The 21,008-nt window shown below is 35.8% G+C and overlaps 1 protein-coding gene across 1 annotated transcript in view; it reads right to left on the bottom strand.

Moving 5' to 3' along the window:
• Window positions 1-11,435, bottom strand: part of LOC149241536 (calcium-transporting ATPase 8, plasma membrane-type-like) — a 169,362-nt gene extending 157,927 nt beyond the window's left edge. The window contains exons 1-12 of the mRNA XM_089370580.1: window positions 11,372-11,435; window positions 11,056-11,156; window positions 10,405-10,488; window positions 10,230-10,307; window positions 10,019-10,090; window positions 9,792-9,875; window positions 9,612-9,694; window positions 9,404-9,512; window positions 9,181-9,236; window positions 9,025-9,067; window positions 8,857-8,940; window positions 8,608-8,736 (exon numbers count right to left, since the gene is read on the bottom strand). Of these exons, the coding sequence (XP_089226706.1) occupies window positions 8,608-8,736; window positions 8,857-8,940; window positions 9,025-9,067; window positions 9,181-9,236; window positions 9,404-9,512; window positions 9,612-9,694; window positions 9,792-9,875; window positions 10,019-10,090; window positions 10,230-10,307; window positions 10,405-10,488; window positions 11,056-11,156; window positions 11,372-11,435 (987 nt within the window). The remainder of the gene's footprint in view (window positions 1-8,607; window positions 8,737-8,856; window positions 8,941-9,024; window positions 9,068-9,180; window positions 9,237-9,403; window positions 9,513-9,611; window positions 9,695-9,791; window positions 9,876-10,018; window positions 10,091-10,229; window positions 10,308-10,404; window positions 10,489-11,055; window positions 11,157-11,371) is intronic.
• Between the last annotated feature and the right edge of the window lie 9,573 nt (window positions 11,436-21,008).

The following is a 21,008-nucleotide window of genomic DNA, read 5'->3' on the forward strand; positions in this document are numbered from 1 at the left end:
ATAGGAAGTAAAATTAGAATTTGATATCAACAGTAGTTTGCAAATTAATTAATTAATTCATCTTGAGTTAATTAGTTAAGGAAAATCAAACTTGAAGTCTATGTGAGGACATGCAACAGTTTATCTATTAATTGAGGAATTTATCCATCAGTTCAAGAGATAAGAGTGAGTTGTAATATTGAGTTGTAATCAGTTGACTTAGTTTAACTTAGTCAAGTCCACTTAGATTGATTTAATAGTTTGTTAAATTAATGAGAGTTCAGTTAATGAATGCTTGCATGCATGTAACTACTGTATTTCAGATAACTGGGTATTCACTCATGGATAACTCATGCATGTCATTTCAGACAGAGACACGGTTGAGATCAAAGAAGGGGCAGTGTACTATCAGTTGGATGAATATTTTTCCTATAAAGGAAGCTCATCCATGATGAAGATTTATCTCCTTCAGGACTGTGGAGTTAGATCAGAGGTTGGCGAGTGTGTGAAGAGAAAAATTAACACATGTGGTTGCACTGGACCCCAATCAGAATTGTGCAAAGAAATGAGAGGCTTGGAGGGAAGACCAGAGGTTAGATAGAGGCCTTTAACTGTTTATGAGTAGCAGAGATATTGCAGAGAGAGCAAGATAGCTTTTGAGCTGATTCTTTTTGTAATACTGGCTATATTTCCACTTGTATGATAATACAGAGTTGGGATTTTAGGCTGAGGCTTTCCTCGAGTAAATTCTTCTGTGTTATGTGTGATTGATTCCTTCTTATCAGTTATATGTGTTCTTATTGATGTTGCTTATGTTCGATTAAGATTCTGCTAAATTGTTTGTAGAAGTAGATCAAGTGTTTTGCTTTAGCATATTGCATTACCAGGTGATCTACAGGTGGGAATTTCTACATGGTATCAGAGCAAAGATGATCAATGAAGAAAAATATACAAGAAGGGAGAAGTTGAAGTTTGTGGTTTTTGAATATTGAATTGAGTTCTTTTCACATCTATTCCATCGATGGCGTTGAGTGGTTTGAGACTCGAATATGCCCTTGATGGCAGTTTGAATTATATAGCCTGGAAGGATCGCATGGAGGTAGTATTAGAAGATAATGGTCTAAAGGACTTCATTGATCAAGAAGTCCAGAAGCTGATTGATGCTACTCAACTGGCGAAATGGAAAAACTGTGTGGCTAGAGCAAGGAGAATCCTCCTGGAGGGAGTTTGAGATCACATTGTCTCAAGCCTCCATGGGAAGGAGACTCCATTTTCGATGTGGAAAACATTGAAATATATTTATTAGAATAGCAGTGATCAGAGGAAGCTAGCACTAAAGGACAAACTTCAAAAGATCAAGTGTGAAAAGGGTGACACGATCTCTATGTATCTGGACAAGCTCACCACATGCAGGGATGAGCTTGGAAGTGTAGGGATCATGATAGCTGATGATGACATGGTGAGTCTTGCACTCCTCGGTCTTCCTAAGAGCTGGCATAGCTACCAGGACTCGGTTAATGGAAGAGAAAAACTGCCAGATTGGGAACAACTTTGGTTGGATTTGATGTAGGAGGAGATAAGAAGAAGCACCATAGATGGTTCTTCATCCATGCAGGATGAAGAAAACTATGCCTTAGCGAGTAAGTCAAGGAAGGGGAAGGAGAAGGTTTCTCTTTCTGAATCCGGTTCTTCCCATGGTGGGAAGAAGTTTGACAAATCGAAAGTGTGATGCTTTCGTTGTCATGAGGTGGGCCATTTTACTACAAGTTGTCCACAGAGGAAATCCAAGAAGGGATCTGGGGAAGGATTAGAAGGTGAGGCACTGGCCTCACAGTTCGAGTTGGATTTCACACTTTTCGCATGCATGGTTTCATCCATGGTGGGAAGTGGTTGGTTTCTTGACAATGGAGCTTCTTTCCACATGACCGGCGACAAGAGTTTGTTCAGTACTTTGGAGGTGAAAGATCTCCAGATACTCATAGCAATGGGTAATGATGAAAAGTATAGTGTCTCAGGTGTAGGCACGGTTATTTTTCAGAGGGAGAATGGAGCTTGCCTTACCTTGACCGATGTCAAGTATGTACCAGGACTGAAGAGAAACTTGGTGTCGATCGCGATGCTGGAAGACAAAGGCTATGATGTAGTCTTGAGTAAGGGAAAGGTTTTTCTTAGACACATCATCACTAGACAGGTGAAGCAGATCGGTTCACGGGTCAAGAACCTGTATGCTCTTGAGGTTCAGAATGCATGCAAAGCCTTGAGAAGCAAGCCAACTGATGGAGACTTGGTAGTTGAGAGGGAGAGTATATTACCTCTCAACATGCAGTGCTAGAAGAAGTCTCAGACGATTATGGAGGAGCCACGATTGGTGCAGCAACCCCAGGAGGTTGTGGAGCAGCCACAATAGGGGAAGCTAAGACGAGATTGAGTAGAGACATCTACTTATGCAGAGACCTCCAGTAGGGGGAAACTTCAAGTCAGGTGGGCAGAGGGATCACATGCAGCCATACCTCCATGTACGAGGTGGGGCGACGTGGAGTGATCATCCCAAGAAGGAGGGGTAGGATCCTTGAGATACCCAACCTCTTTGATTCGACTTTGCTACAAGAGCCCCAACGAGGAGTAGCAGGACTGGCTGATTGGGTAGAGACAGATGCGGATGGAGCGGCAGAGAGAGCTACAGTGTAGGAATCCCAAGACAATGCAGAGCTAGCAGGCTACAACAATGCAAAAGGCACAAGTGTGTTGCACTAGTGCAGGATGGCACAGAGAGGTGTGCAACGGTGCAAGATGCATGTAGATGTTGTAGTAGCGCAGAGGTCAGAGAGGGAGCACTTGTCAGTAGCAGGTAGAGCTTCAGCATCAGAGTATGTTTCTAGCCCAACAGAGAGGTCAGTTGGGAGTTTTTTTTTGTTTCGAGAGTTGTTGGAGCAACCACACTTGGTAGAAGTGTTGCATGCAGAACATTCCAAAGGTACAGGATCAGGTTTGAGAGGAAGCCTTTCTTGTTGAGAGGGAGTGTTGAAAATGGCAACAAGAAATGCTAAAAATATCAGTTTGGGTACCAATGCTAGATTGGGCAACAGGGAATGAAAAAAGGAAGTGCTAAAAATAGAATTTCTATTTTTAACAGTTCAGGATGGATTCCTATTTTAGTCAGTCCCTGGACTAAAAATAGGAAGTAAAATTCAAATTTGATATCAACAACAGTTTGAAAATTAATTAATTAATTCATCTTGAGTTAATTAGTTAAGGAAAATCAAACTTGAAGTCTATGTGAGGACATGCAATAGTTTATCTATTAATTAAGGAATTTATCCATCAGTTAAAGAGATAAGAGTGAGTGTAATATTGAGTTGTAATCAATTGAGTTAGTTTAACTTAGTCAAGTTCAGTTAGATTAATTTAACAGTTTGTTAAATTAATGAGAGTTCAGTTAGTTAATGCTTGCATGCAAGTAACTACTGCATTTTAGATAACTGAGTATTCACTCATGTAAACTCATGCATGTCAGTTCAGAGAGAGACCCAGTTGAGCTCAAAGAAGGGATAGTGTACTATCAATTGGATGAATATTATTCATATAAAGGAAGCTCATCCATGATGAGGATTTATCTCCTTCAGGACTATGCAGTTAGATCCAAGGTTAGTGAGTGTGTGAAGAGGCAAATTCACACATGTGGTTGCACTAGACCCCAATTAGAATTGCGCAAAGAAATAGGAGGCTTGGAGGGTAGACTAGAGGTTAGATAGAGGCCTTTGACTGTCTATGAGCAGCAGAGGTATTGCAGAGAGAGCAGGATAGCTTTTCAGCTGATTCTTTTTGTAATACTAGCTATATTTCCACTTGTATGATAATACAGAGTTGGGGTTTTAAGCTGAAGCTTTCCCCGGGTAAATTCTTCTATGTTATGTGTGATTGATTCCTTCTTATTAGTTATATGTGTTCTTATTGATGTTGCTCATGTTCGATTAAGCTTCCGCTAAATTGTTTGTAGAAGTAGATCAAGTGTTTTGCTTTAGCATATTGCATTACCAGGTGATCTACAGGTGGGAATTTCTACAATATTCACCCGAGGCTTAGTGATACACCATTCAATTTTAGGAGGATGAATGCACTATGCATGTGGTTTATTAGCCCTTCAAGCAAGCACATAAATGGTTTATCAACCCAAAGACAAGAAATTAATGGTTTATCATCTCCAGGAAAGCAACACAATGGTTTATCATCCCTCTAAGAAAACACATAGGTGGCTTTTTAGCCCCAAGGAAAGCACCTAGTGGTTTATTAGCTCCAAGAAAGAACTGGGTGATTTAACTCTACTGAACTCTCACTGTAAATCTCTCTTCCCCACAGATACACCACTAGTCTAAATAGAGAATAGGGATCATTGTCCCACAATAACGGAACACTTGCTGATGAGAAAGGTTGTTCTCCATTGCATATCAAAAGAATTATCGTCTTTCCCCCACTTATTTCCCTTGATTTTTGCTTCTATTTTCTTTTGTCTCTCCCTTATGCTCCTCTACCATGCACAACCTTCTTTTCATGTTGACCATCTCCCAAGTTTCTATCGACAATGAGAACAATACGGGATCATCCTTCGTGTAGGCAGCCCATACAGATTCAAGACTTACACTAGTTATGCCATACTTCTTCAATGAAATAGGTGGAAAATCAAATGTAGTGGTTGGCTTACACTCAAAACAACAACTCTGTCTCCTCAGCCTTTTAACCCATGCCCACTCCTCAGTCCAATCATCATTTTACACACACCCACTCACACGCATATATGTATACACATTTACACAATTGTTCATACAATAATATTTACATGAGGGGTGACCAAAAAGGGTTGTTATAGTTCCAAACCCTAGATCTAGGGTTGATTGCATATTTTGAGGGTAGCCTAGCTTCAAGAGAATTTATCTTTCGATAGAGTGCCTAAATTTCTACCAGATCAATTCCCTTAAATGTAGAATGATTTTAATTTCCAAAATGTTTTTGTACTAGAAATTAAAAAAAAAAATGACAAAGTTATGGTGCTTTAAAAAATTGTTGTAGAAAAAATTTCATTACAAATTTCACCATTCATTAGAGGAATTCCCAACATATTTTTCTTGATTGTTTTAGTGATTTGGGGAGATCATTATTGATCATGTCCACGGTGAATAAATCCCTGACTCCTGAGACCACATGCCCCATGTTTTATACAGATATTGAAGGCCATCCACCATTGGGGGCATCTATTCATTGTTGGTTAGGACATTTCACCTTAGAGAGATACATATCCACCTTGGAGGAGATCTACGAGGTTTTCATTTCCTACTTTGAGGAGTTAGTTGTGGATCTATCCACTTGGAGGCCTTTAAAGGCTAACAATTGCACCTTTCACTAATATTTTTACTCTTTTAATAGGGATGTCTCCTCTCTCTTAGGAATATCATTTGTTGGAGACTTGTAACTATGCACCTTGACCACTTCATTATTTTGTGTATTATTGAATATTATTTGAATAAAATCATTCTTTACTCCTTCCTAGGCTAGATGTTGGGTTTTCACATGAATAATTGTTATTTTATTATGAAAGAAATGATCTAGATTCTATATAAAATGTAGTCATTCCTCATTTATACTCATGGTTGGGTTTTTGGAGGATTTCCATGTTGGAGCTTCATTGGGATATATTTCTTGGAGCATAAATGATATATAAAGGATTTTTTTTGTGGGATGCATAACTATTTGGTGTTAATTCTTGAAGTTATTCTCCATTGGTTTCCATTTGGTGCATAAAGATTGATTGAATATTTTCAAGTCTTTTACAAAGCTAACAAAGTTAATCTATTAAAGGGTAATAATTGCCACTTGGAAGGAAATAATTTTAGGGTAACTTCTATCCTATTCCCTTTCTTATTTTAGCAAGTATTTAATTTCTAATGCCATATGCTCTTTTAGGAACTCTTGGAAGATTGTTAATTATTATTACTACGCTAGATAGTTGAGTTTTCTAATGAAGGTGCTCTTTTTAGGACCCCTTGTTTGTAGGCCTTGGTCATCATTTTCATCTTGATTAGATAGAAGACTATTAAGTCATTGGCCCTAGTCTTTTCATCTTAATCCATACAGACAATAACCCATTTTCAAAAGATGTTTCTTCTTGGTACCATAAGACCTCTTAGATTTTTCTTAAATCCATTTCCTTGTTAGATTTGACACTAATGCATATTTCTTTCCATCACCTCTTTTATATCTTAAAAATACCAAAAAAATATTAATTTACTAAAGCTACTCTCACATCACCTCGTGCCTCATTGCTTAGCTTTTGTAATCCTACTAGGGATACTCCCATTGAGCTAAAGGAGAGCCAACCTGAAATAGTAAAGAGGATAAATTACTTAGGCGATATGACTCCTATTAGCTCTCTCTTGGGTTGTGCCTTGTGGATTAGGAATTTTATAATCAAATACAATTTGGGAGAAATCACACACTTAATTCCTATTTAGTGGGATTGGATGTGATTTTTTAGTAAACCCATTTGAGTATAAAAACATAAACAATGTCATGCCCTTCTTTTTTAGGACAAGTTAAATAGTTGCTAAGTAATACAAATTTGGACTTGCGAGCTCTTTTATAAAATGAAGATGTTTACTTGGTTGTTAATTTACCAAGGTTTATCATTCAATGAATGACACTCAAGATTGGGTGTCATAAATGAATTATGTCCTCATTGTGGTGAAGTTGAGATAAATTTTCATTTATTTGAGAATTGTAGATATGTTTGAGACCACTAAAACTGTGTTAGGATATTTGGGGTCGTCTTTTCTTTAACCATTTTTTTAAATGAGTATTTCTATTTGATATCAACTTCATTGGAGCTCTTAATTTCGAATCAATAAAAGAAAAAATATTTTGAATTAAAATAACTTTTACTAAAAGATCATTACTCAATTATTTTGTTGAAATACAGTTGATAAGTAATATTTTACGTGGTTGTATGTTATTTATGTTAATATATAAGCAACATTTTCATATGACAATCGATGTATGAAAACGACGTCAATTGGGGTATATCAACCACATTAGTAAATGGGGTTGTGCTAGAATGGTTAGAATAGTCATACATGGTCAACCAAGATCAACTATGATCAACCAATATCAACCATGGTCACCCAAGGTCAACCAAGATGTTGATGGTTAGAATGGTTAAACATGGCCAACCAAGGTCAACCATGATCAACCATGATTAACCATGCTCAACCATGATTGATAATGATCTACCATTGTCAACCATGATCGATAATGATCTACCATTGTCAACCATGATCAACCACGATCAACCTTAATGGTTAATCAAGATCTCTGTGGTTAGAATGGTCAAACATGGTCAACCAAGGTCTCTTTGGTTGAATATGGTCAACTATAATGGCCAATCAAGGTGTCTATGGTCAACCATGATCAACCATTGTTAACCATGGTCAACTGTGTTCAAACATGGTTGAATGTGGCAAACCATGATCAACCATTGCCAATGAGAATATGCCCGCATCAATCATTGTCAACCATAGTCAACCATTGTCAACCATTGTTGAATATGGTCAACCATGATCAATGTCTCAATGGTTGAATATGGTCAACCATAGTCATCTTTGGTGAACCATAGTCAACCTAGAACATTCCATGCTCTATTGATTCCTAATGGCCAACCATGGTCAATGATGGTTAGAATGGTTGAACATGGTCAACGAAGGTCTCTATGGTTGACTATGGTCAACCATAATGATCAATCAAGATCTTTATGGTTGAATATGGTCAATAATGGTCAACCTTTCTCAATTATAGTCAACCCTAGCAACCATCTCAACCATTAATGTAACCATTTTTGTAAGATTAATGTAAGTTTAACCATGGTCAACCTCGTCAACCTTGATCAACTTCATCAACCCTTGTCAACCATGGTCAATGAATCCACCCCATGCACGTTGGTTGTAACTAGCACAACCCCATTTACTAATGTGGTTGATATATGCTAATTGGTGACATTTTCCACTTTTACGCCAATCAACACATTAGTAAACGAGGTTGTGATAATATATAAATAACATTTCAAAAAAAACTCTTCTAACCCGGTTAGGTTGGCAAAAGTAACTTTCTTGCTCAAAGGATGTAAAACCTTTAATGCCATCTTCTCATATCTCAAATATTGTAACGTAAATAAGATTGGAAACTAAAAGGAAGCTCCAACGGGACATTGGTTCTGTGGTGCTCGTCGGAGTGTTAGGACAACCATAAAGGTTTAGATTTAATTCTTACTAATCCACGCACTCTAGATGGTATGTATGAGTTGAAAGGAAAGACGATAGGTAACTTTATAAAAATAAAATAGGTGTTTTCAAATTTGACATTTTAAGCTATTTTGTAGTACAGTTCTTCAAAGGTGTATTAATTGAAGCTTCCAACAGAAGATCAAGAGAGAGAAAACAAGTAACTAAGAGCTTAACAAACATTGCTGGAAGACTTGCTTATTGTTCACAATGCAATAAAAAGGGAGCAATATTGAGTTTAGGCCTATCATCGCCTCCAATTGTTTCTATTCGTACATGTGTGCTTGGAAAGATTCGAACGTTTTACCTCAGGTTTAAAGACATTTCCTGTAGTATTGTTGGAGATCCCCTCAATAAGAAGAGATTGTAAAACCGTGGGGAAACTTTCTGATGGCTCCCTGATGTTGCCACCAAAACATGCCTTAACAACTGTCATCTGCAAGCCAAGTATGATTCTTAAGGTTAGCACAAAATTACCAACAATTACATACTCTTGTTACTTGCACGAATAAGTAAGAAGCACGCTTATGGATATTCAGCAATGACAATGATCCACCTGATTCATTGTCAGTGTCCCTGTTTTGTCACTACAAATTGTTGTAGCAGAACCCATAGTCTCACAAGCTGACAACCTTCGTACCTGCAATTCATGAATTTTTAAGATGCTGAAAACCCAGTCAGCCATCAATCCATAGCAATAAATTATTTTGAATAAAATACTAACCAAAGCCTTGTCAACCATCATCTTCTTCATTGAATAAGCTAGACTGTCAATAAAATTAAAAGAGGACAAGTTAAGAACAGAATAATAGCTATCCATATTGTTACTAAATGGTAATATGAAGAAATAAAGTTTAAAAGCTTCTGTGATCAATCATACATCAAGGTGACTGCCAATGGAAGTCCTTCTGGAACTGCAACAACAACGATGGTGACCTAGAAACAGATACTTCCATTAATATTTATCTTCATTACATTTTCATAAAATTCTTGGAAATGACCTTCTTAACATTTGTGTAAACAAAGAAACAAATGATTTTATAGAAACCATCCATTCAAGCATAAAACTAGCAAGATATTGAAGGTGGCACATGCCGGCCTACCGCAATTGCAAATATTTTAACAACTCCATCGATTGCATCTCCAACCTTAGTCTTTCCTGCTTGAAACATGGGTTTCCCTTTGGAGTCTTCTGTATGTCCTGTAAAGAATCTGATACAACAAAACATGAAGTACAGTCAGTGCAGGGAACATATGGCAGTGGAAAACACAAACAGTTTAGAATAAAAAATCAAGGGTAGTATCACTTACCTAATCAAGACGATAACAAGGACTACAACTGCAACTGCAAGTCCAACCTTACCAATAAAAGTCGCAACACCATTGAGGCGGACCTATTATAAAGAGGACTCTCTGTGAGCGTTGAAGATGTGAAAATACCATCCATGGCACAGAATAGAATGCAAATTAAACGAGTTGGAAAAGGCAGACCTGTAATGGAGTTTCTTCCGTATTATCATCTGATATGCTAGCCATTAATACACCCCACTCAGTATTTAATCCGACACCAGTTACCTGAAATAAGGCACTACAACCTCAAATCAACTCCCTACTATCAAACAGAACAGATAACAGTAATGATAGAGAAAAATAATCCATTATATCGCAATCAGGAATCGCAATTATTTCAAAACGAATAACCAAGCGTAACAACTCACCAGCATGGTACCATAGCCATCCGCCACCTTACAGCCAGACAACATAAAGGGATTTTTCTTATTTTTATCAACCTATTAAGAAAAAGAAAAATGAAGAGCCAGTCATAGACTGATGCAAGTGTTGCAAACTTTAGCATCACAAGCTTCTGGGAAAAATTCCGACTTTGCTAATAGGCTAAGATGCAAAGAGATCAGCAAATGAGGTACATACGTAATTGCTCTCCCCAGTCATACTAGATTCATCAATTGACAGGGAATGTCCACTGATAAGAATGCCATCTGCAGGGACCTGTAAAGGAAAGATGAGTCTTTCATAGCATGGTTATTCAATTTCTCAAATGAAGAAAGGCATTGATGGCATGAGTACATTTCCAATTTTAATATACCTGGTCACCAGTATTGAGGGGCACAATATCACCAACAAGAAGATTGAATATGGAAATGTCATACCTTCTTCCACCCCTGATAACCTAAAAAAGAAGTACAAAACAGTGTTTAATAACAATACCAAAAAGCAAATCTCAAGCATTCTTTTAATAACAATACCAAAAAGCAAATCTCAAGCATTCTTTACGTCTTCTTGCTCCCCTGATCACCTTAAAGGCAGTACAAAACATTTTTCAAGCATAATACCAAAAATAAAATTTCAAACATTCATTCTATTTGTTTTTATTGATAGTAGGCTATTTATTATTAGAGGTTTTGGAAGTTTTCTGGTTTATTTTCTAGTTTAATTGGTTCAGAATTTAAAAAAAAATTGTTGAAATAATTGGAATTACAAGTTTAAATTGTAAACTCTCTACAATATAACTAGTAAAAATGCTACATATATAAATACATTCAAAACCTAATTTAAATAACAAAAATCAAAATTTAACCAACAAAATTTTCACCCACTAAAAACTTCAAGACATCTCATAATTAAACAACACCCATATATACACATACTAGGAAATTTCAAAGATTAGACCACACCCATATATATACACATACCATGAAATTTCAAAGATTCAGTCAATTGATGACCGGAGACGCACCTGAAGTTGAATATCTTTCTTCTCTTCATTCAGAATTTGGAAATGGAGAGATTGTCTGTAATCACTGATTGCTGCAAATAAAGAGACAGAATTATCAATATGTGAATGAATATAAGATTATACCATTCCTGAAAATAGGTAAATATAATGTATACAATGGCACTGTTTATTCCTTGGATATGACTCAACATTCACAGACTCCCATATTTTTACCCTGTAGAAAAATGAGTGATTACATACACGAAAATGAGTGATTACATACACGACACTAGTAGACAATGGAATGAATAGGAAAGGATGCAATTCACTCTCTTACCAGCGATGTGATAAAGAGCGCCGTGTTCCATAATAGAAGCTAATTTTATAGCAAAATTTTTCATTTGCCTAAATGATAAAAGAATTTTCCAGACATTATCAATTCGTTATATTAGTAATTGCTCATCAGATGTACTATTGTCTCTCTCTTTCACATTTTGGTTTTGTTTATAACTCTTTTCATGTTAAAGTATATTCAGTGAATTTGATTGCATGGAACCTAGCGTTGTAAGTCACAGGGTTTTTTTAATTTCGAACCTGAAAATTTGAACCTTAGGCTTTGAGAGTGGGCGAATCTCAACTAAACAATCCAATTCTTTGAGGTTCGGCCTATGAAATTCGACAACGTACTCTCCTGCTCCCACACTATTATCGCATATATTTGTGAAGCCGGTGACATACGCCGGCCGTGGAGAATTGAGGCCTTCACTCGCTGCTGCGAGTTCTACTCCTCATCAGCACGACTGTGGTATGACTTGCTTTATACACAGAAATGAAGGTTGTATCCATTTCTTCCGCATGGGGTAGGGGTATTATAGAGTTTATATAAGTGTAGCTGTATTTTTTCCTTCCAAATTATATATCAGCACAACTACATTAATAAATGTGGTTGATAGGTTTATGCCAAATATTATTAGAAATATGAAACTCACTACATGAGCTTGCTCATTTCATTTAACATAAGACAATTTATATAAGTAGACAAGCTTAAATATGAAACTCACTACATGAGCTTGCTCATTTCATTTAACATAAGACAATTTATACAAGTAGACAAGCTTAGATTCTACAATGATTCATAGACTCTCATTATTGTTTACCTAAATCTAGCTCACTCCTACCGACTCCCCTCACTGACATTGATGACTCATTGTCATATGAATAGTCATGGACGATTTCGTGATTATTATTCTAACGCCTCCCCTTAATCACAACCTAAATATTAACTTGTCCGTTGGTTCTCAGCTAGGCTTACAATGGTACATAAGAAAACTTGATAACAAAGCTTTCATTTTTGCCTTCTTGCTAAAGGGTCCATGCTTGTTCATTCACTTGTGTAGTTTCATCTTCACCTTTCTTACCATAAGATAGTGGCAGAGCTTATCCTTTTTACGTTTTTTGCACCAAAGGTGGAACACTTGAACTCGTAATCTCCTCTTTCTTGATCTTGATTGCGGGCTAACATTCTTTGTATTCAACATTGTTGTGGGTTCTTGAGACTTATACTTGTCCTTAATGCTTGGAATTTCTTCAAAGTTTATTGTTTCTTCTTCACTGTCAATATCTGCACACTTAAAAGAAATGTTAGATTTATATAAAAGATCATAAGAACCATGTTGATTCTTGTCATCCTGAGCTTTTAAGAGAGTTTTCCTTTCTTCATATTTCTTTGTTGTCATAGTTGGTTGTTTCATGTCCTCAACCTCTTTAATCAACTAAGTTGTTGCAAACATGTTGTCTTGCATTTGATTTGTGTATAAAGGTAGACATCTCTTCTCACCAAATAAAAACTCATCAATAAGATGCTTTTCATGCATCAGATTGAACCACTCTTCATGAGATACATAATTCTCATCAAATTTGACTTCACAGTCTCTGCATCACAGGGAGTTTCCTCACTATCACATGCTACTCTATTATCAGCTACAAACACACTTTCAGTCTTGATCCCAACTATGGTGCTTTCAATGCAATCACCATTTTTAACAACACCTTCATCAACTTCAACTTTCTCACTCCACTTCATGTTGTACTTCATTTCAAGAATATGCCAAAAAAAATTCGCATTACATATTTCACCAGATTCATACAAAATATTGGACAAAATGTTTTTATCTAGAGCTAATATGATGAGAAGCAATGTTATGGCACCTCTACTCTTATTGGGGGCATTTATCAAAGTTTCTTGAACAAATTGCCATAAATCTACTGAACCAAACAATCCCTCCATTTTTATTGCCCAAATTTTAAAAATTTTACCTGAGAAAATTGGCAGAACTTCCATTAATTGCTTCAATATTGCACTAGTGTCTTCAAATTCTTCTGGTTGATCCACATCTATATTTGGATTCATGTCTTCCTTGAGCATGAATTCTATTGCTAGAAACATTCCATATTCTTCTGCGACTTCTATCCATTGATTCTTTCTTTTAAGTTGTTTCAATCTTCTTTGTAGACCCATCATGACTTCGCATACTCCTTTTATCTTTTACAATTTCTTTGACCATGATGATCTAACATGTTGAAGTTTTGCTGAGCTCTACCATGGTTTACAAGCTACGCCCGCACTCCAGCTCCTTGTGCAGACTCCTCCGATGCAGACCTGCCACACCAGATCTTAGCAGTGGCTTGGAGCCATGCTACTCAATGGCCTTACGACTTTCCTTTGCCAGATGCTACACCACAATGTACAAATCAACACATGTCCATGTTCAACTGCTTGCCAAACACCCGCATTAATTTCTGGTTCCAGGACTTTGAGTACCAGATCTCACATTGGCACTCAGAACTTCACATGCAACAGTTAAAAGACAATAAATGCAGCACTCTTCAGCGACTTCACTACCATGGTCACCAACAGTGACTTGATGACTTCTTTCAACATTCTCTCAACAGCGGCGGATGCACAAAACATAGTAACTCTGCAAAAAAATCTCTTGACACTGCCTCCAAGACACAAACAGAGTATCTTCAGTTCACAACATGGTCCTCCAATGTGATTATACTCCGCAATCCACACGACCCACACAGGGCTTCTTCACACGCTTTAGCCTTGTCTCCAACACATAGCGACTTTAACACGTTGTCTTAACAATGCCTGACACAAAATCTCACAACGTCAAACTGCATAACTTAATCCACAACAAAATGCTTGCACTTTCGTTGCGTTCCGGTGAATTCCATAGCCACGATCCAAGAAATTTTATTTGCCAAATAATGTTCCTTGAGCCCTCGGTTTGCTCTCAGCATATCCACTCACAGAATTTCACGCCACCACACATCCACTGTGCTCAAACCAACTATAGTTTCAACTTACAAACAACGCTCTTCAACAACACTACACACTCAGCTTCTTTCACATGCTCCAGGCTTACACACAGGCACACCACTGAGCCCTCATGACTGCACACACCACCGAGCCCACAAATCTAGCTCCAATACCATATCCGAAATATGAAACTCACTACATGAGCTTGCTCATTGCATTCAACATAGGAGAATTTATACAAGTAGATAGTTGTAGATTCTACATCAATTCACCGTATATCATTATTGTTTACATAAATTTAGCTGACTCCTGTCGTCTCTTCGCCAACTGATATTGATGGCTTGCCATCATATGAACAATCACAGACAACTTTCTGATTATTATTCTAACCATTATATGGACAAATACATTCATAAATGTCAATTATATATATATAGTACGCTAGCACGGAGGAGGAATTTGAATAGATAATATATGCAATGAGCATCTATGCAAAGAGTGTCTTAATGGTGTACCATTCATCATTGATCCAATGCCCAACAACCATATTAATAATTATAGGGATTTAATATTAATATTATATAATTATATAAGCAATAATGAAGTTTTATGATATTAAACTCTAATATTATAAATTTTATATATTAAACATTCTACATTATAAACTCAACATTATAAGCCTCCACATTAAATCGAATATTATAAATCCTAATATCAAACTCAATACTAATATCAAACTCAATATTATAAAAGTTATATATATAAATATATATATATATATATAAACCTTAATATTGTACCCTTATATTATGAACTTTAATATGATCGACTTTTGACTTTTGTTAAATATAGTAAATATAGGGTTGACCAAGTTTGATCATGGTCAATTATTTAAACATTGACTATAAAGGTTAACTTTGTTTAACTATGTTGGACTAATGTGGTTGACTATGTTTGACTATTAATATTAATCAATAATATTAATAGGCGATTATTTTTTACCAAAGTTGAAGAGTGTTGAGTGTCACACATATTCAAACATTGTCTAACATAGTCAACCACATTAGTAAATGTGGTTAACTAATTTTGTAATGTTGGATTGCAATATTGGATAAATTACAATGTAATGTAACATTGTGACAATGTTTGTTACAATGCGACAATGTAACATTGCAACAATGTTTGTCACATGGCTTGACCATGTTCACCACGGGTGAAATTGATCTTACTAATTTGACCATGGTTGACCATATTTTTCTATGAAACCAATATAATAAACTGTAATATTATAAATCCTAACATAAACACTAATATTATAAACCCAAAATGTTACAATGTTTGATTTTGGTCAATCATGGTTAACTATAATTGAATATGGTCGAGTTACAATGACAAAGGACAAGTATGAGTGACTTTTGACTTTTGTTATATATGGTAAATGTAGGGTTGACCAAGTTTTATCATCATCAACTAATTAAACATGGACTATAAAGGTTAACTTTGTTTGACTGTTTTGGACTAATGTGGTTGGCTATGTTTGACTATGTTGGACTAATGCAGTTGACTATGTTTAACTATTAATATTAATCAATAATATTAATAGGCAATTTTGTTTGGCCAAAATTGAAGAGTGTTGAGTGTCACATAGTCAAATATTGTCCAACATAGCCAACCACATTAGTAAATGTGGTTAACTAATTTTGTAATATCGTGTTGTGACGTTGGATAAATGGCAATGTAATGTAACCTTTCGAAAATGTTTGTCCTAGTACGACAATTTAACATTGCGACATTTTTTGTCACAATTGTCACATTGCGACATTTGTCACATGACTTGACCAAGTTGACCATGGGTGAACATGGTTTGACTAATTTGACCATGGTTTTCTATAATAAATGATGGTTGTTTATATTGATAATGGAAGGCTATCGTTGACCATGTTTTACCATGCTTACCTAGGTTGACCAGATTAACAATGGTTGCCCATGTTGAGGATGGGTTGACCATAGTTTTGAAAGGTTGATTATGGTGACTACGGTTGACCAAACGTGACCATGATTGACCTAAATTTCCATTGCTTCAACATGACTGACCATGATTGACTATTGTTAAATACGGTAAACATAGGGTTGAACAAGTTTGATCATAGTTAGCTATATAAATATTAATTATAAAGATTGACTTTGTTTGACTAATGTGATTGATTATAATCAAAGTTGAAGAGTGTTGACTATTAAACATAGTTAACCAAATTAATAAATGCACTTGACTAATATTATTAATATTATAATTTAAAATTTAAAATATTTATTAATATTATAAATTTTAAATTAATTTTTTTTTTAATATTAATAATTGATATTAATATTAATCCTTAAAGTTAATTCTCCTCTATTATTAATTAAATACTAATATTTTATATTATATAAAATAATAATATTTTATGATGATGATGGTTAACATTCAATATTATTGTTAACATTAAAATATAAAATATTAACAATAAAAAAATACATTTTAATATTAACAATAAAAGAAAATATATGATAATCTTATTTTGTAAAACAAAAAAGAGAAATATAAATATATATGGGCAAACAACCACTCGAACCCTGAAACCAAACCTTTATCAGCCATATGAAATAAACAATAACAAGGAATGAATAAGAGTCATCTAACAATATAAACCATGACCATATATTATAGACTGAGGTTTAAATGCTCGAGTCCCTTGGTTCATGTGCTGCAAACTTTCTGACTAATGTAGTAGTTGGGATTGTCCCTTGCTGAAAGCCTTATTCGCAGCTGCAAAATGGCTAAGGCTTTAATATAAATTCGCCATTGTAAAATTTCACTAATGCTCCCAAAACACCCAAAACCTTTTGAAGATATTTCGAAAATTGTGGCACCAAGGTCAAATAAGAGGCGAGGGAATTAGTATACAGTCATTACTCGTTGACAATTGGTCTTTTTTAGAATTTTTAGAATTTATTCATAATGAGTCATCTCTGGTGTTGCATAGTTTGGGCTTAGTCAACCAAGCTACGTCGTTTCGGGTGGTTTCAGGCGGTATACACTATGGTTTCAAGTTTAGATGTAATGGCAGGCAAGCCGAAGAGAATAATATAGCCATGATTCAGCAGGCGAAAGAAGAGTACGGAAACAACGGCTCTTCGACTTTCAGTTAGTGATTGGACCTTCCAATTACGATTATTAAATAAAAAATAGCGTAACTTACAAGGTTACGATGGGCATGAGATAGCATCCCTCTCTCTGGTTATACAACGGAGAATATTCACGAAAATGATTTGATTTTTTATTTTTATTTTTTTTTTAATATGAAATTTTCGAGTCTATTTCCACATTTTGAAATAGATATAGTTTATTAGGAGAGATGTGTAAATGTAATATTTAAAAATATATATATTAACATTTTTTATCATATTTTAAATTAAATTAGAATTATAAATATTTTTAATATAATATTTTAGAATTATAATTTAACATACTTAACGTTTATTATAAAATATAATTCATAATCCAGAAATAGAATTGATTAAAAGCACAAACCAACCATAATAGTATATCTATTAATATATTATTTTATACTTTATACTTATGATAAATATCATTTTAATATCATTTAATATATAGAATGTTTATTATAATATATAATTTATATATAGGGTTGGTTTAAAGCATTAACACAGGTAGAAACAATATTTTTAGTGAAGCTTGAAAGGATACAAGAACGGAAAGAGTTTGCAGGTCTTCATGAGGAAAGTATTGCACACACAAAAGTTCGATACGAATCAGCTAATATTTTTATTCACCATGTTTTTATTTCTCTTTTAGACTTCTCCCATATCTTTGGGTATATTTGGAATAGAATTTAGGGTTTATTTTTGGGCATATTTGTGGAATGATTTTTTGGGTTTAGTTTGTGTTTTTATTGTTTCACTTTGCCCAATAGATCAATGATTTTTTGGGTTTAGTTTGTGTTCCTATTGTTTCACTTTACCTAATAGATCAATTTTATTAATGCACCATAAGTAATGGTTATTTTTTTTTGGACCAGGTATCTAGGTTCATAATCGGTTTTGAATTAATGAGGACTATGTTTACATTCAAAAATCAATGATGACTATGTTTACATTCAAAGTAATAATGATTAAATATGTAGTGTTACTAGTATGAATGTTAAGGTTAAACATTTTTATCTTTTTATATATTTTTATAATTGACTCAATTTTAAGTTCAAAAAATTATAAATTTAGGTCATTAATGTTTTAAAGAGTTTTATAGATAATAATAAAACCATTAAAATTTAAAATAGAAACTCTTTATCATATTATTTAATTTTTTCACCATGTTTTGTACTCTCTTTTTAAATTTCTTCTAGATTTTTGGAGCATATTTGGAATAGAATTTAGGATTTAGTGTTGGACATATTTGTGGAATGATTTTTTGGGTTTAGTGAATGTGTGTTGTCTCACTTTACCCAAAAATTAAATAGATGGACTTCAACAATGCATCACATTCAAAGTGATATGGATTTCAATTGTATTGCCAATATATGAAGAATGTTACCAATATGTGAAGAAAAAAAAACAAAATTAAACATTTTTATATTTTTCTATGTTTTTCTAATTGACTTAGTTTTATTAGATGCATTATAACCTACAGGAAAATTATAAATATAAGAATTATAAATTTAAATATAAAAATCAAGGGTGATTTTTCTTTTTATCATTATTTTTTTTCTGTGTAAAGACTATTCTATTATGTATAAATAAAAGAGGAAAAATATTTACAAAGAGGTTGGAACCTCTGAGGGGGCTAAAGCCAGCCCTCTATCAAGAAAACTTTTGCCGTCAGCTCTCAACTGATTGTTTACATAGATAAGAAACGAGAGCCCTGGACTCTGTAGAACTAGACCCCACCACCAAAAAGCAAAAACAAGACGACGATGGAGAATTGTACTGAAAAATGGACGCGACAACATTAAACCGCTTAACAAAAACCACCAGTTTATCGGACCGCCGTCGACCAGCGAGCGGTTTCCGTATGAACGAGCCCGATGAAATCTCCTGTTGACGCGTGGCTCTCGCCTGACGTCATCCTTTCTGACTTTTCGGGACGTAAAGTTCCGCCAAAAAGAGCCTCCCGAAATCCTCCACCGCCGTCCGATCTGCTCCATCAATCTCCGCCGTTGATTGATTCTGCCTGAGGTGGTAACTCTGCATCCTCGCTGTTGGCTTTGCACGGAGAGCTGACCCATTCTATCATCACATTGTCTTCAACATCCGTAATATTGCGACCAGGAGGCATCACCGGATACAGAATAGTGCCAGAGAACTGCGCCGGTGCACAGATAATGACCTCCTCGTGTGGAGAAGATTGCTGAAGACGCGCATCCTCTTCATGACTTTTATCCTGCTGCCCCTCTGGAAGGATGGGGATATCCTCTACCCTGCCTCCTTGAGAGTCCTTAGAATTCTGTGAGAGAGTCCTGTCCATGGAATGTTCATCAGAGCCAGGAAGGTCATCTTCTTCCTCTGAGAAGATGACCGTGATAATAGCAGAGATATTAGGCTTGTTTAGCTTGCTTTTAAAAGTGAAACGGGAGGAATGGAAAGAACATGAAAGGGACGGACCAGAGTGGTCGGATGATGGAGAGGCTGGCGAGACAGAAACAAGTGGGGAGATGCGTCGAGGAACAGGACCTCTCCTTCCTCTAACACTCCCCCGTGTGCCTGAATTCTTGCCCCTCCGGGGATTTCCTCGAGGTCGAGCCATACCAGCAATGATTGATAAACTGAGAGGACAAAAGGTTTGGATGAGGAAGAAGAACGCCCCACCCCAATTTGAAATAAGTCGTGGATAACAGTACTCAGAGTAGAAAGTGCCCAGAGAAAGCACCCCACAAATAAAAAACAGAACCCCGAAATAAATACCAGAATTTTCTAAATGATTCCCACCCTCAGCCCAAACAGCTTCAACAGACTCCGTGACCCGACCAATTGTAGTTATATACCCAAGGAGAAAACAATGACCATACCAGATGCGAGCCAGAAGAACCGTGATTAGATGCTTGAGGCTGGCCTGTTGCGGTCTTCGATGGAGCCCTGATGGCTTCCAAATGCTTAGCACTGCGCCTAACTCCTGTGAACCAAATCGACCTGGAATGTCTCCGCTAGAATGAGCCAGAGAGAGTGGCGAACTCTGGGTAATTAAAATATATCGTATGCACATCATCCTGAAGTATTTACTCCGCATGCTATACACCCAATTCCTCATTAATGGGACTTAATGCACTGCCAAAAATCGCCTACTTGCTCTACGATGGTGCCCAATTCCGACATCGCTCGTATGGGCATTAACTGCTCATAATATCACCCGCATCTAGGTGCGAGTTCTCCTGCAGCTGCATATCATTAGTAACTATGGTCTTGAAGATGGAGAGTTGATTCTCTGAAACTATGCTGGAGATTGAGCCTTCAAAGAATTCCCTTCCAATTTCCACCCCTATGTTTGCAAGAAAGTCTACCAATTTATTCCCTTCCCTTCTAATGTGTTTAAAGGAAATTGCTTGGCGATTGGTAAACCATTGCTTGAGCAGCTCTAGTCTAGTGGCCAATCTCCAAC

This window comes from Pinus tabuliformis, chromosome 8, assembly GCF_031772625.1.
Source record: "Pinus tabuliformis cultivar Carrire ecotype Pingquan chromosome 8, CPIR1, whole genome shotgun sequence".
Classification (NCBI taxonomy): Eukaryota; Viridiplantae; Streptophyta; class Pinopsida; order Pinales; family Pinaceae; genus Pinus; species Pinus tabuliformis.